Source organism: Watersipora subatra, chromosome 4, assembly GCF_963576615.1.
Source record: "Watersipora subatra chromosome 4, tzWatSuba1.1, whole genome shotgun sequence".
In the NCBI taxonomy this organism is placed as follows: Eukaryota; Metazoa; Bryozoa; class Gymnolaemata; order Cheilostomatida; family Watersiporidae; genus Watersipora; species Watersipora subatra.
In genome coordinates this window covers 12,274,999-12,288,612 of record NC_088711.1, presented here as the reverse complement: position 1 = coordinate 12,288,612, position 13,614 = coordinate 12,274,999, and the positions used below count along the sequence as shown (strand labels likewise).

The window sequence follows — 13,614 nt, the reverse complement described above, 5'->3', positions numbered from 1 at the left end:
AATGTAAAGCAGTGCCATTTAGACTAGCAGTTTTGGATTGAATTTTTTGGAAGGAACTTACTAATTGCTAGACTGGATATGCATTTATTGGCAGGTTTTTACAAATTATAATTAGTTAGACTTCTAAGCAACTCCAAATAGAACTGTATGTAGTACAAGAAAAAGTAGTCTCACTTTTTAAAATTATAATAAATTTGTTATTATAATAATTAATATCAATGCTTGACAAGAAGTTTCTCAGATTTATTGAATATCTATCAACTGAGAATACTAAAATTCTGCAAAATAACTTAATAACTGAGCACAAATCCCAACTTTGTAAATAACTTCTAGTTGATTCTCCAAAATTGAAAAACAACAACTGTAAATAATTGTTCTATTTTCTGACACAGCAAACTTTATTTATATTCACAGCTTGAGTGTAAGTTCTTGTCACATAATGCAACTGATACTATCACTGAGAAATCTAAGTATTGTAAGAAGTAGCACAAATACTATGCTACGTCTCATACCCTTAACCTGGTGATACCCTTCCCCTTCCCCGTAAAACCTGAAAGTGATCTTTACTGCTTTGCAAGCCTCATGTTGACGCATCACTTAAAACCTATTTACTTATTTAACAAATGGCACGATGAACGATGAAAATTTCATACTAGTTGATGACTAACTTTTCTATATTTAGGTTATTTCGTTGGTTTTACCAGTAAGTTACCTAATTACACATAAAAGAGACCCACAATGAACGCTTTTACTTACTGGCTCATCTAATGAAATAATTGCAAATAGGATATGTTGAGTAGTTGAGTTCTTAAAATTGACAATTATGCTGGCTCTTAGCTGGTGGCTGCTACCACCAACTGATACTCAGAATGAATGAAAAAATATCCTTCTAGTTGTGTCTGACAATGCCATGTATTCCCCTTCAGTGCAAGAGAGCGTGAGCAACAGTAAGCTGCTTTCTAAACTGCAAACTGTTGCCCAAGAATCATGTAATAACTAGTCGTTGAATGATAGGCATCAGACAAGGGAGTGAGCTGTAAGGATGTCATGAATAGCATCAAAAGTGTACGTTGTATATAGCAAAACGCGCCTTTAACAGTAACTACATGTTGGGATAAAAGATTTTTCAAAAACGAGGAGTTTAAATACTCTGCCAGTTGCAACCATCAGGTACATGTAGATCAAAAAGCCAAGAGCTTGGCATTACGAAAAATTCTGTGTTCTGTTTTATGTTTACCATCAGGCGCTGCTATCAAGAGGATGGTGGATTTCCCAATTGGTGTCTTACTGAGTTCACATTCTGCAATTTTAAAGCGCTTGAGAATCTGCTTAACATAATGTCGTTGTATCACAATGTAGCTACTATCTTTGTTACGTTTGAGGTTCATACTAAAATTGTTCGCTTACTTTCAACTTCACTGGTTCTCTGACATTAAAGTTGCTGTTGGCCATCGGAATGTCATCAACCTAAAACAGTAACAGAACTGGTAAGCAATTGAAAATTTTTTTGAAGACGTAAGGGTCGTTAGTGTTTGGTTGTGAAGCTTCCTTGCTTTAGGAACTTTACAAATTCTGGTACTATGCTGGTACTATGCTGTACCAAATTCTGCCACTTTACTCTAGCCCATAGACTTTCAAAAAAAAGCAAATTAATGGCTTTTTGTCATTATTACTTTTCTTAAATTCAGCAGGCTGCTGCAGGTACATTTCTGTATCGATCGTTGCATTTAAGTATACTCTCTTTACGTTTATCTGATATACATAGAGAATGTCATTCCCTGCTTCTTTAAGAAAAGTTCTAATAGAAGTAAGCCTTGTAGGCGAGTAAGTTTCCGCGTAATTTGTTTCTTTCTGAAGCATCCCTTAATGATGTATCAAGCTTTACATATACTGGACAGCATTTTATTCTTTGTGCTGTTTAATAGTGCATACCAACCACCTTTAGCTCGGGTCCAATGACTAGGTAGTGAGACAACCTACAAAGTGCCAAAGTTGAGAACAAATTAGATTTACTCCTGGTGGCTTACCAATGATTCACACTTACAGCTTTGGTTTCATGTAAATTCAGATGTATAAGGCAGCTGCATAAGCATTATTGACTGCCATTGACATAATTATGATATGCCATAGACTTCATGATAAAGGAGAAGCCTTCAACCTCTCTGTGAACAGAAAGGCTTCCCATTAAGATTGGTAGAGGACGGTGCCTCCACAAGTTTGTGGCCAAAATTGGCATACCACCATTCTAATGCACTGGGAGTGTTTGAACAGCTACTCATGCATTTACTCATTTTCAATTAGCATAAGTGGTTAATGATGGAGATGAACTTAACATTGTTAGCTGTTAGAAAACTGCTATTTGGAGAGAAGACTTGAGTTCTGGCCTCAATTACTGCTCTCACTGCGAATAAATTCACTAAGAGAGAGTGTTTCAGAGTTAGTTGACGTTAGTTTCCAGTAAAATTAACTGCAATGAATTTTGCAGTACCTCGAACAGTGATTAGGTGATTACTATTATAACCAACAGTAACTTCAAATTACTATTTAACTATATCGTATTATTCATTAAACATATAGATAGCATCATTAATATTATGAGCCTCAGAATCTAGTCTTACCCCTGCTTTGGGCCCATTAGTGCATGTTCCCTGTCTTGGATTTATTCTGTCATGTGCCCATCCTTATAATGAAAGTTACTGAGTAGTGGAAGCTCATGACTTTTTTCTGAAGAGTTTCTAGACGAAGTTCTTCTCTTATGGTAAAAATGCTTATTTTACATGGCTTCAAATAATTGATGAAGTTCGAAATGTTGTTTTGGATCATTTTATATTTAGTTGGAATGGTTATGTCATGAGAGCCATAAACACCATCAGCATATTCCCCGATAAGTCTGCAGAGGCTCATGTATGCAAGCTATTCCGCTTCCCTAGGTGCTCCATACCTTAGTTGCTTTATTCCTCTATGTGTTTTATTTAACTTGGCACGTTTCTGCTTGATGTAATGACTTTATTTCAAATCTGATTATATCAGCACACTTTGATATTTTACACGGTTGGTCCGAACAAGGGTTGAATTTCCAAAAATGTAGTCTGTTTCTGTATATGCTTTTCTAAATCATTTTGCTTGGCACTTGTCATTTTTAAATGGCCTTTTCTATGCTTTAGACAAATCGTGTAAAGCATTAATGTCATCATGAAATATTTTGGCATCTATTAGATTGTTAGCGATTTGGTAAATAAGTGTGTCAGTAGCATTATTAGAGACTAACATTGTTAGTCTCTATTTCTCTTAGACTAATAAGTTATTTAGAATACCATGAATAAAGTGAAGCAAAACGATGAACTTTAACGGAAAGTTATCAATTGTAGCTGTGTTCCTATAAAAAACATATGGCCCAGTAAAATAGTGGATAATAGTGTGTTATCGTATCTTTAGTTTTTTATCTGCAAAATATAACTAATCTCTGTCATTTTATCTAGGATGGTTTTAGTGACACAGATAATGCTAGATTTAGTGGTTAAAATATGGTAGTTTTGTGATTTTACTTTTGAAAAATTTTGGAGTACTGAAAAATAGGCTTAGCAATCAATTTGATTTTGCAGTTGAGCTTTTTTCAAATTTTTATTTTTCTGGCTCAGTTTTATGGTGTATTTGCTTACTTTTAACGCGGTACTTGCAACCAATGTTTAAGCACCTCAAATCTCTGACCTTTTATTGAGTTTCACTATTATCACCTCACTTTTTAATTCTCATCCTATTTGCAATATGTTTTGGCTTGTGAGAGCACTGTTATGGAATCTTTTTAAAAAGTACTATCTGAAACTGTCTAAAAAATACTCATATGGAGGTTTCATATTGAAATTTGACTTATGTAACAGTTTTTCCTTATTTTACTCCTTATTTCATAGACTGAACAAAAATATCTCTGCCAGAAAAACAGTTGCTTTTTATAGAATCTGTTATTTGATCCATACTGTTGTCTTTCATTTTGATAATCTCGGTAACAATGACATTGATCATTGTCTTCTCTACTTCCTCATTGTTGAGTTTTCCAAACCAAAATTTTTGAACGTAGGCGACATGCTTGTTTTTGCTAATGCTCTCTGTATGCCTGTAGATGACATTAGATCATATTTTTCTCAAACGGCTGGTTAGTGGTTGTGAAAATAAGAAATTATGCTGTGCTCAAGTATTTGTAAAGCAATAAAACATTTGTAGAAACCTGATCAAAATAAAAATTAGACAAATTAGATCTAAAAGATTTAGCTTTTAGAGTGATATTTGTCTGATTTTGTCAAAAAGCAGCCTAAAAGCTTTAGCTTTCAGGCCGCTTTTTGTCTGCCGCGTTGTCACGTCGTCTGCAATTGTTGTCTCTACCTGTGCCAATGCATCAGCAAACCTAAGACTTTAAAAAAAAATCTTTAAACTAGTATAATTTGTACATTATATTATATAATTGTGTGTATGATGTTAAAGCAGACCTGCCAATCCAAGAGTGGGGAAATGCGTGAGATTTGGTTTTGGGGCAATTGATGTATCAATGATAGTATGTATAAAATTGTGGAAATTGGGGCATAAATCTCACGCATTTTCATTTTTTCTTTGGGGTGATTGCGTGAGTCTCACGCCCAATGCGTGAGAGTTGGCAGGTATGTGTTAAAGCATTTTAGGAACAACATCCCTTAGAAACTAGCGACTAATTTATTCTTAGCCTTTAAATTTCGGTAAACGCCTTTTTACTTCAAAAAAAACTTGATATTGGACCCGCTGTAGCTGGTGTGTTTCTTTGGACGCGTTAATAACGCGATTGTACTTTATCCGCATAACTATTTGTATGGTAAATAAAAAGGGCTTGCCTCTATTGAACAGCATGTTTATTGCCGATCATTGGAACATGAAAAGGCGTTGCCTCTTAAGTCGATTTGCAATACTACACCGATAGCAGAGGCGCTTGTATTTATAATGCATGTATAACAGATTTGTTGTGTTTTTATGTGCATCGTTTGGTTTTCGGGCTAACAAAAAATTCAAGGCTAGCAACTGCTTTGTGCAGTTTATTCTCTTCGTGCAGCTGAAGTTATACACAAGTTTTAACTAAGTTTTTTTTTCTGGAAATCAATTTCTTTTGTTTCATTAACGTTATTTTCATTTTGACCTATTGTAGTAGCATCCTGACTTCTGTTTTTTGTCGTATTAGAAATTCTTAATTATCTGCAAGTAAATTTTATTTGTTAAATTTCTGTTTGCTCGTTTTTAGTTTTCCGTTATCTATCTTTAATATGGGATAAACAGCTACTGGTGAAGCTTCAATCTTGAAAAAGTTATTGCAAGGCTACAAAGCAGCTTACTGAAAGACAAAAATGGTTAAGTATGAGCATCTCCATGAATACTTGTGTATATTAAATGATTAAAGTTGTAAAATTTCTGACAGTCCAGCGTTTGATATGTAGGGTCTTGTTTGTTTATGATAGTTCGTTGCGAGTTGTTGATTGAAGAATTTAGATTGTTTGTTTTAGCTCTTTATAATGTAAGGTCCACTCAACATACTGGAGTACAGTACTGTAAACAGAAAATAAACAATATTACAAGCGCTGCTAGTGATTGCACATAACCCAAGTAAGCTAACAGACAGGTTGTCAACATCCCTTTTGCTTAACTTGAAAGTGAGTGTCCTTCGGGCCAAATAAAGACAAGAAAAAAATATTGAGTATAAGATTGTACAAATGGTATACATGTTCCAACAAGCTCAACCAAAGTCAAAGTGCACATAAGCATAGTTATCTACTTGTACAACACAAAGTCTATAAACTTGGCCGGAGTTTTCGGCTGTCTACATCGTCTTCATGTAGGTCTGGGAGAACTCTCATTTGCAGTACCCTTTGTATTGTCACTGGTAACTGGTACGTTGGCCATATCATGGTCAGAAAGAACATCTTCAGTTCTGAACTCGACGGCATTGATGGGTGGGTCGAGATCTGAGATAGGACGGTTCACAGCAGCTGCATTGTACTGATTGATGGTTGCAGAGCTTACATCAGCTTCTTGATTGGGTCGGAGATCTACACGATTACGCGTCACTGCTTGGTCTGTTTGCTTATTGGCAACCATGTATGAGCGATCAGATAGTTGTTCAATGACTTTTCCTTGCTGCCATGTTGTCTTCTTTGATTGCAAGTCTCTAAGGAAAACTGGACATCCAATGTTCAGAGGTGGTAAATCTTTTGCGGTTTTGTTGTAAGACTGTTGGGTAGCCTCTTTTCGCTTGAGTTTTTGATCTAGGACATCAACCTTCCGAGAGCAGTTTCCTGTCAGCAGTATTGATCGCGTAGCATCTCCAAGCATTCTCAGAGCGGGGATGTGGTCATACCCACTGTGGGAGTGTTTCGGTACTCCGGGAGTGCTAAGTATGGGTCTTCGGCTCGTCGCATTTGTTTCATAATCTTCACTGCTGCCTCAGCTTTGCCATTACACTGCTGGTGTCCTGGCGAAGAGGTCGTGTGTGTGAATCCCCATTCCTGGCTGAACTTAGAAAACTCCGATGATGTAAATTGTGAACCATTGTCCGAGTGTATCTGATTTGGTATGCCATAACGAGCGAAAGTATTTTTTGCACAGCTTGTTGACTGTGGTAGACTGTTGGTTGCTCAGTGACTCACATTCAAAAAAGTCCGAAAAGTAGTCAACCAGTATCAAGTGTTCTCTGCCCTTGTGACTCAGTATACCCATGCCAATCTTACTCCAAGGAGAGTCTGGGATATCGTGACTATGAATAGTCTCAGCAGGCTGGCTGGGAGCGTCAAGAGCGTCAAGCGTCATGTGACACACTGCTCTGTTCTTCTACGGATGTCTTCAGACATCTTGGGCCAGAATACTGCAGCTCTGGCTCTCCGCACTGTGGCCGCCATTCCTTGATGGCTGGTATGCAGTTTGTCCAAGATCATTGATCTAGAATGAGCTGGAATAACCAACCTTGGACCTTTGTAAATGACCCCATCACGCATGGCCAGTTCATCTCTGAATGCATAGTATTCTTTCAGTGGTTCCGGAACATCTGTTGGCCTGGCTGGCCATCCTGACGTGATCATTGATTGTAGCATGCTTAGTGTTAGATCATCCTTGGTTTTCTGTTTAATATGGTGATATGTAGTTTCACACATACGGAGATTTCTCTTGAGGTTTTGTACTGTCAGATCCGACATGAAGGTCCTCAGTTGGTTAACCGTGAAGATCTGTTCATCTGGTACCCTTGTTGTGGCTCCGTCGTCAACAGGAGCTCTTGATAGCATATCCGCAGTGACTTGCTCCATACCCGGTTTGTAGAGTACTTTCATGGGATATCTTTAAAGAGCCAGTAGCATAGACTGGAGCCTTTTTGGTGCCCTGTTTAGGGGTTTCGTGAAGATCTTTTTCAACAGTCTGTGGTCGGTATGTACTGTCACATCTGGATTACCGAACACATACTGGTCGAACCTCTGCATTTCATACGCTATGGCCAGTAACTCAAGTTCAATAGGTGTGTAATTCTTCTCGCTTTTCGATAAACTTCTTGAGCCGTAACATTCAGGTTGAACGTCTTGCAGGAGAACAGCTCCTAGCCCATCAGTACTTGCATCTGTCTGAATGACCACCGGTTCACTGACCCGAAAGTACTTCAGTCAGGAGGCATCTATGATAAGAAGCTTTATTCGATCGAAAGCTCTGGTTTGATCTACTTCCCACCTGAAGTTGGTGTTTTTCACTCCAACCATCCGTCTCAGAGGCTCACATTCCGCTGAGCAGTTGGGAATGAACTTGGCTAAATAGTTTACATGGCCCAGAAATCGACGTACTCCATCGCTGTTGCTAGGGGCCTCCATGTCTTTGATCACTTTGATTTTCTTCGGATCAGGTTTTACACCGTCAGCTGTAATAATTTGGCCAATATATGGTAGCTCATCTAGATGAAATCTACATTTTTCTTTGTTAAGCTTCAGATTCACTCTCCTTGCTCTTGTTGGCAGTCTATCGAGGTTGGCGTTGTGGTCCTGCATTGCTTCATCGTGAGTGGATGCTTTCCCAAGTATGAGTATATCATCTGCAACCACAGTGACTCCCTTGAGACCACCAAGTGCATCTGAGAGCCTTCTTTGGAATTCTTCGGGGCTCGAAGACAAACCAAATGGCATTCTCAACCACTTGTATTTTTCAAAGGGTGTCCAGAATGTGGTAAGGTCACTCGAAAGATCCCTCAGTTTGATCTGAAGGAAGCCGTCTTTAGCCTCACAAAGTGAGAAAACTTTAGCCCCGTCAAGCTCTAAAGCGTCAAGGTTCCTCCAGGTTCGGCATAGGAAAATGATTGCCCTGTATGGCCTTGTTGAGATTAAAAGGGTCCAAGCAGACTCAAAGTACCGTTGGGTTTGCAGACAGGGACATTGTTACTTATCCAGGCAGTTGGATAATCAACAGGGGCAAGAATTCCTTTCTTGGTGTATGAGTTAAATTTCTCCTTCAAGTCATTGACTATAGACAGCAGAGCTTTTCGATTGTGACACTGGCGTGGTACAACAGATTCATCCAGTTCAATCTTGTACTCGCCTGGCAGGTATCCGATACCAGTGAATACGTCTTCGTAACTGCCCAGAATATCTTGCAGATTGCTACTACTCACTAAATTGACCCATTCCTCTTTGACTGAGATCAGACCAAGTTTCAAAGATGCATCTAGGAACAGAAGACTGTGATTTGGTTGCTTATGAACTAGAAAGTAGAGATCTGTTCCTTCTACCTGTATCGTGCAGCCACCTAGTGCTGTTGTCGTGGAACCATCAAACTGACGTAGCTTAAAGCGATTGTTGTCGAGCCAAGATGGTTTGCCAAGATCAGCGTAATCTGAGAACTTGAGAATATTGCAGGATACTCCTGTATCTAGCTGAAAGTTGACTTTTTTAAAGGGGGAGTGGGATAAACCACAGTTAACACAAAGACTTTTGTTCGTTTTCTTGCGGGCGGACCTTACAGAGGATTCTTCATCATCTTTGGTAAATAATGGCTTAAAATGCTTACTTCTAGGTCAAACAACTTGAACAGATTCATCTGACTGTATGACTGCCATATAATTATTTGAATTCTCTGCTACTCTGCATTTCTTGATTGCTTGTTCTAGGCTCAATCCTTGCTCACCACCAGCATCATCAAACAACTTTTTTCTGAGTTGATCATCACTTATGCCCAGCAACAGTGCTTGGAGCATAAAATCATCGTACATTGCTTCAAGCTGGCATTCTCTTGCAACTTTGTGCAATGCTGTGACATATTCATCAATGCTCAGGACACCCTTTTTGGTAAAAAGAAGTTGATGTCGCTTGACCAATTTGTTTGATCCTCGATCGCAGAAGGCATCAAACTTGGCTACTACATCAGCATAGACTTCCTTGGATTTCCCACCTGTGAAAGTAAAAGATTTGGAGATGTCTACACTACGAGGTCCTATGCATCTGAGCATGATTGCTACTTTAACTTGGTCTTCAGAATTCGATTTCTCAGCAGCAGTGAGGAAAAGATCAAATTCTTCTTTAAATCTGGTCCATTGGTCGGAGAGATCAGAGCCATCTTGTATGGGTTTTGGAGCCAGAAAGTCAACACACATTTTGCTGACTTCTTAGGCTTTGTGGATACGTACAGCTTCAACTTCAAAATCAGTGGTATCAGTGTCCCTTAGTAGTGGAGGTAAGCGGGTGGAATTAGATCATATCAGTTTGATAATTCTTCAGTTACTCATTGGTGGCTCCATGTTTGTTTATGATAGTTCGCTGCGAGTTGTTGATTGAAGAATTTAGATTGTTTGTTTTAGCTCTTTATAATGTAAAGTCCACTCAACATACAGGAGTACAGTACTGTAAACAGAAAATAAACAATATTACAAGCACTGTTAGTGATTGCACATAACTCAAGTAAGCTAACAGACAGATTATCAACAGGTCTTATGCTATATTTTTTGTGCGAACATTATTTAGCACATATACGTGTCCATAAATAATAATTTGACATTTAGAGTTATTTGATACCACTACACATGCACATTTTCTCTCGTTATAAAATTCTTTGAATTAATTGATGCAGTACTTTCTTGGCTTTCAGATAATATAAAATTTACCGTTTTCAAAATACCCTGGTAGTTCCGGAGCTGTGAAGTGCAACATGCGTAAATGATGGGACATCACAAAATGTCCCATCATTACGCAAAAAAACAGCCTGTTCTTTTTTTGCAAAATTCGTTATACCGATATATACCTGAGTAGCTGTGCTACCCGGCGTTTCCCGGGTAGTAAAAGAAGTCTTTGGACAGAAAATTGACTTGTATTTAACATATAACAACATTTCCCATTCTAGCTTTCAAACTACATATCATGAGAGAAGTGTTTTGTGTAGTTGAAATAAATTAAGAGAGAAAATAAAACAACTGTAAAGGTTTTCAAACCAATGTAAATTTAAAAATTTCATAACTTCCAGCGACCTATATCTTTTAATAATGTATAGCGGAACCTCAGTTCTCAAACATAATCCGTTCCTGAAGGTTGTTCTAAAACAAAAACCGAGTTGTTCGAAATCCGAAACAATTTTTCCCGTTAAAGTATAATTGTGTCAATTATGTGTGTGTATAATTATGTCGGTATTGCTACAATTACAATAAAAGACGATTCGGTAATGATACAATTAATAAAAACTGAGAAAACAAAATAAAATTCTTGAATATGTTGAATTAATAATAGCAATTCTTGCATAAAAGTGTGTGGGTATAAAAAGGTTACTGTTCCACCAGAAGCTATCCATCAATTTTTTGAATACGACGATACTAAAAAATTTGACAGAATATGGTAGTATTTTGTAGTTGAAATTTTATTAGAACAATGTCTGCCAAAAATGGTTGAATAAAAAATAATATGAATAATAAAGATTGGAAATTAATCAAGTAATAATAACAGTGATAGGAAAATGAATAATGTTTAAACTTCAAACACAATACTCAAATTATGTTTAAAAGAATGCAAGTTGAAATAATAACGGCGATGAAACAAACTTTAAAAAACTTATATTATAAGCTTCAAAAGTTACAAGAAGTTTATAGATGTAATAAAAGAATGGAATTTTATATATCTATATATATATTTCTCAAAGTATGTAAATGTATGTAAATATAAGAGAGTGAGGAATAACTGATACTTGTAATCTTACATGATAAATCTTACAGTAATTTTACAAATGTTTGTTGTAAAATGTGAAATTAATTACGAAAAACTAATTGGTTAGGTTTGCAAGGAAAGATGTGTAACCTAGCTGTACAACCCGGCGTTGCCCGAGTAATAAAAAAGTCTGTGGACAGAAAATTGATTTGTATTTAACATATAATGTTATATGTTAGGGCAAATGTTGTTCAACATTTGCCCTTCTACCTAAATACAACTGTAAAGGTTTTCAAACTTTGTCAAGCAACTTTTAAACTTCATATCATGAGAAAAATGTTTCGTGCAGGTCAAATAAATTTAAAAAAATAAAATGACTATAAAAGGGTTTAGATGTAAAAGTGAAATAATTAGCAAGTAATAGCTAAATTGAGTCTGTTTTGCTACGATTACAATAAGAGATAATTCGGTAATGATATAATTAATACGAACTGAGAAAACAAAATAAACATTCTGAATATGTTGAATTAATAGTAACAGTTCTTTCGTAGAAGTGTGTGTATAAAAGAGTTACTGTTCCACCAACAGCTATCCATTAAAACTGAATACAACGATACTGGTACAACGATATGTAAAAATGAGATATTGTAGTGTCTTTTTCTGATCGAAGGTGAGAGAATCTAGATTCTAGAGGCTATTCCTATTCGAGATAATACAATTGTCCGCGTGAAAAGTATTAACCTTTACGGCGATTTAGCAATTGAACCTTAAGAAAAGCCGGAAATAGAGGTTCACAAAAACGCAAAAAAAGGCATTGTGTTTCATAGAATTAATAGACTTTAATTGCCAAATTCTAATATCGAGAGAGTCTATTGTCGATATCATTTGCCAAAAACAAATTAACCCTAATACAGCGAGGACAAAAAAGCATCGCGTGTCATAGAGCTAAAAAAATTCATAGACTGGTAATTTTGGTGTCAAAACGGGAAAACGATGAATAGCGCACTAACCGGAGGTTCCGGTTACTGCGCCCTAGCAGTGAAAGAAAAAACCGTAGAATAGCAGCAAAAAAAGTAGAAAAAAGTAGCAGCTAATAGTCCGAAAAGTACGGTGCTCGAATTAATTCAGTTCACTTCGTATGACTGAAATTCGTATGACGAAGAAAGGAAAGACTACTCTATAAGGGGGACAAACACACACAAATATACAGACATTTTTTTTTATTCCGTTCATATAGTAGATATTGAAGCATTAGTTAAAATAAAGCAATGGCGATTTTTTGATAAAGTGCAAGTTTAACAATAATTTGCTAATAAATGATTTAATATAGTACAATACTATACTGAAAAGTTTTAACAATGCTTTATTTCATGTGTAATAGCTTGTAATTACTATTTTAGGCAAGACTCAAATACAAAATAAGCAATGAATGTTTCCACATAGATACTCAGTTGATGTAATTTCCAAATAATTGGCAAAAAAAGTTATGGTGTTGAATTTCAGTTCACTAAACTTAATTTTTTAAAAGTCCGTGTTAAAGTAGAAGGCTTAAATCGTTGCTTTTACATGCAACTTTTGTAACAAAAAGGCTTAATACTTATAGACAGCCAGTTTTCTATTTTAATCTTGGTAAGTGGTCATGGCATTTGTAGCAGCTTTATATTTGCTAACAAATTTGCAAACATGATCCTGCTGGACATTTAGACCAGTACGATAACTAACATGAGTGATCTCTAAAATAATGCTGAGCAAAAGCAAGTCACACAATTTTAATTCTGCGTTGTCAGTATAAAGAATAGAGTTCTTGTGATAATACAACTATTAAATAATCAAGTTATGACTATTTTGTATCAAATTGATATGGTTGATGAACTGAGTTTCAATATGCCAATAACAGCTAATAAAGTTCCATGAAATGACCACGATTTTTTCCTAACCAACCAAGGTTGCAAAATTATCAATGTGCTTATAGAAGTTTCGGCATATAATTATGATATGTTATATTGAATTCTTTTTGAGTGATGTCAGTGCAATAGTTTGCATACAGTACTTGTCTGACCAAGTTGAAAGTTTCGGAGTCGCTGTGTTGACCCCATATTTTGGACTACCATGAGTTTCATAATAACTACAGTGTACATGTAAAATGCTAGTGTTGTAAGAAAAGAAAGGTTGAGTCATGTCACCTGCTCTTACAAAAAGATAAAAAAGGAAATCTCTGTAGTCTTAGGTCCATCTAATAACACATGTACGATCTACAACTAACATAACTACTTAGTGTATTATAGTGTACATAGTGTGCTTAGTGTACATAGTGTATTTTTCAAATGGCTCGTCAAAATTTTGAGAAGATAAATTTAGCCCTATTACGGGTGATGCGAATGTCGCCTATATTTTGCTCTCTTATTCTAGTGGAACGATATTAAACCTTTTAAACTTACTTCCGACTTGTCAAGAT

General features: G+C 36.4%; 1 protein-coding gene across 1 annotated transcript in view; it reads right to left on the bottom strand.

Moving 5' to 3' along the window:
- LOC137393930 (fibrillin-2-like) overlaps window positions 1–1,860 on the bottom strand; it is a 70,549-nt gene extending 68,689 nt beyond the window's left edge. The window contains exons 1-2 of the mRNA XM_068080644.1: window positions 1,747–1,860; window positions 1,408–1,467 (exon numbers count right to left, since the gene is read on the bottom strand). Coding sequence (XP_067936745.1) covers window positions 1,408–1,467; window positions 1,747–1,860 — 174 coding nt within the window. The remainder of the gene's footprint in view (window positions 1–1,407; window positions 1,468–1,746) is intronic.
- Window positions 1,861–13,614: the final 11,754 nt, after the last annotated feature.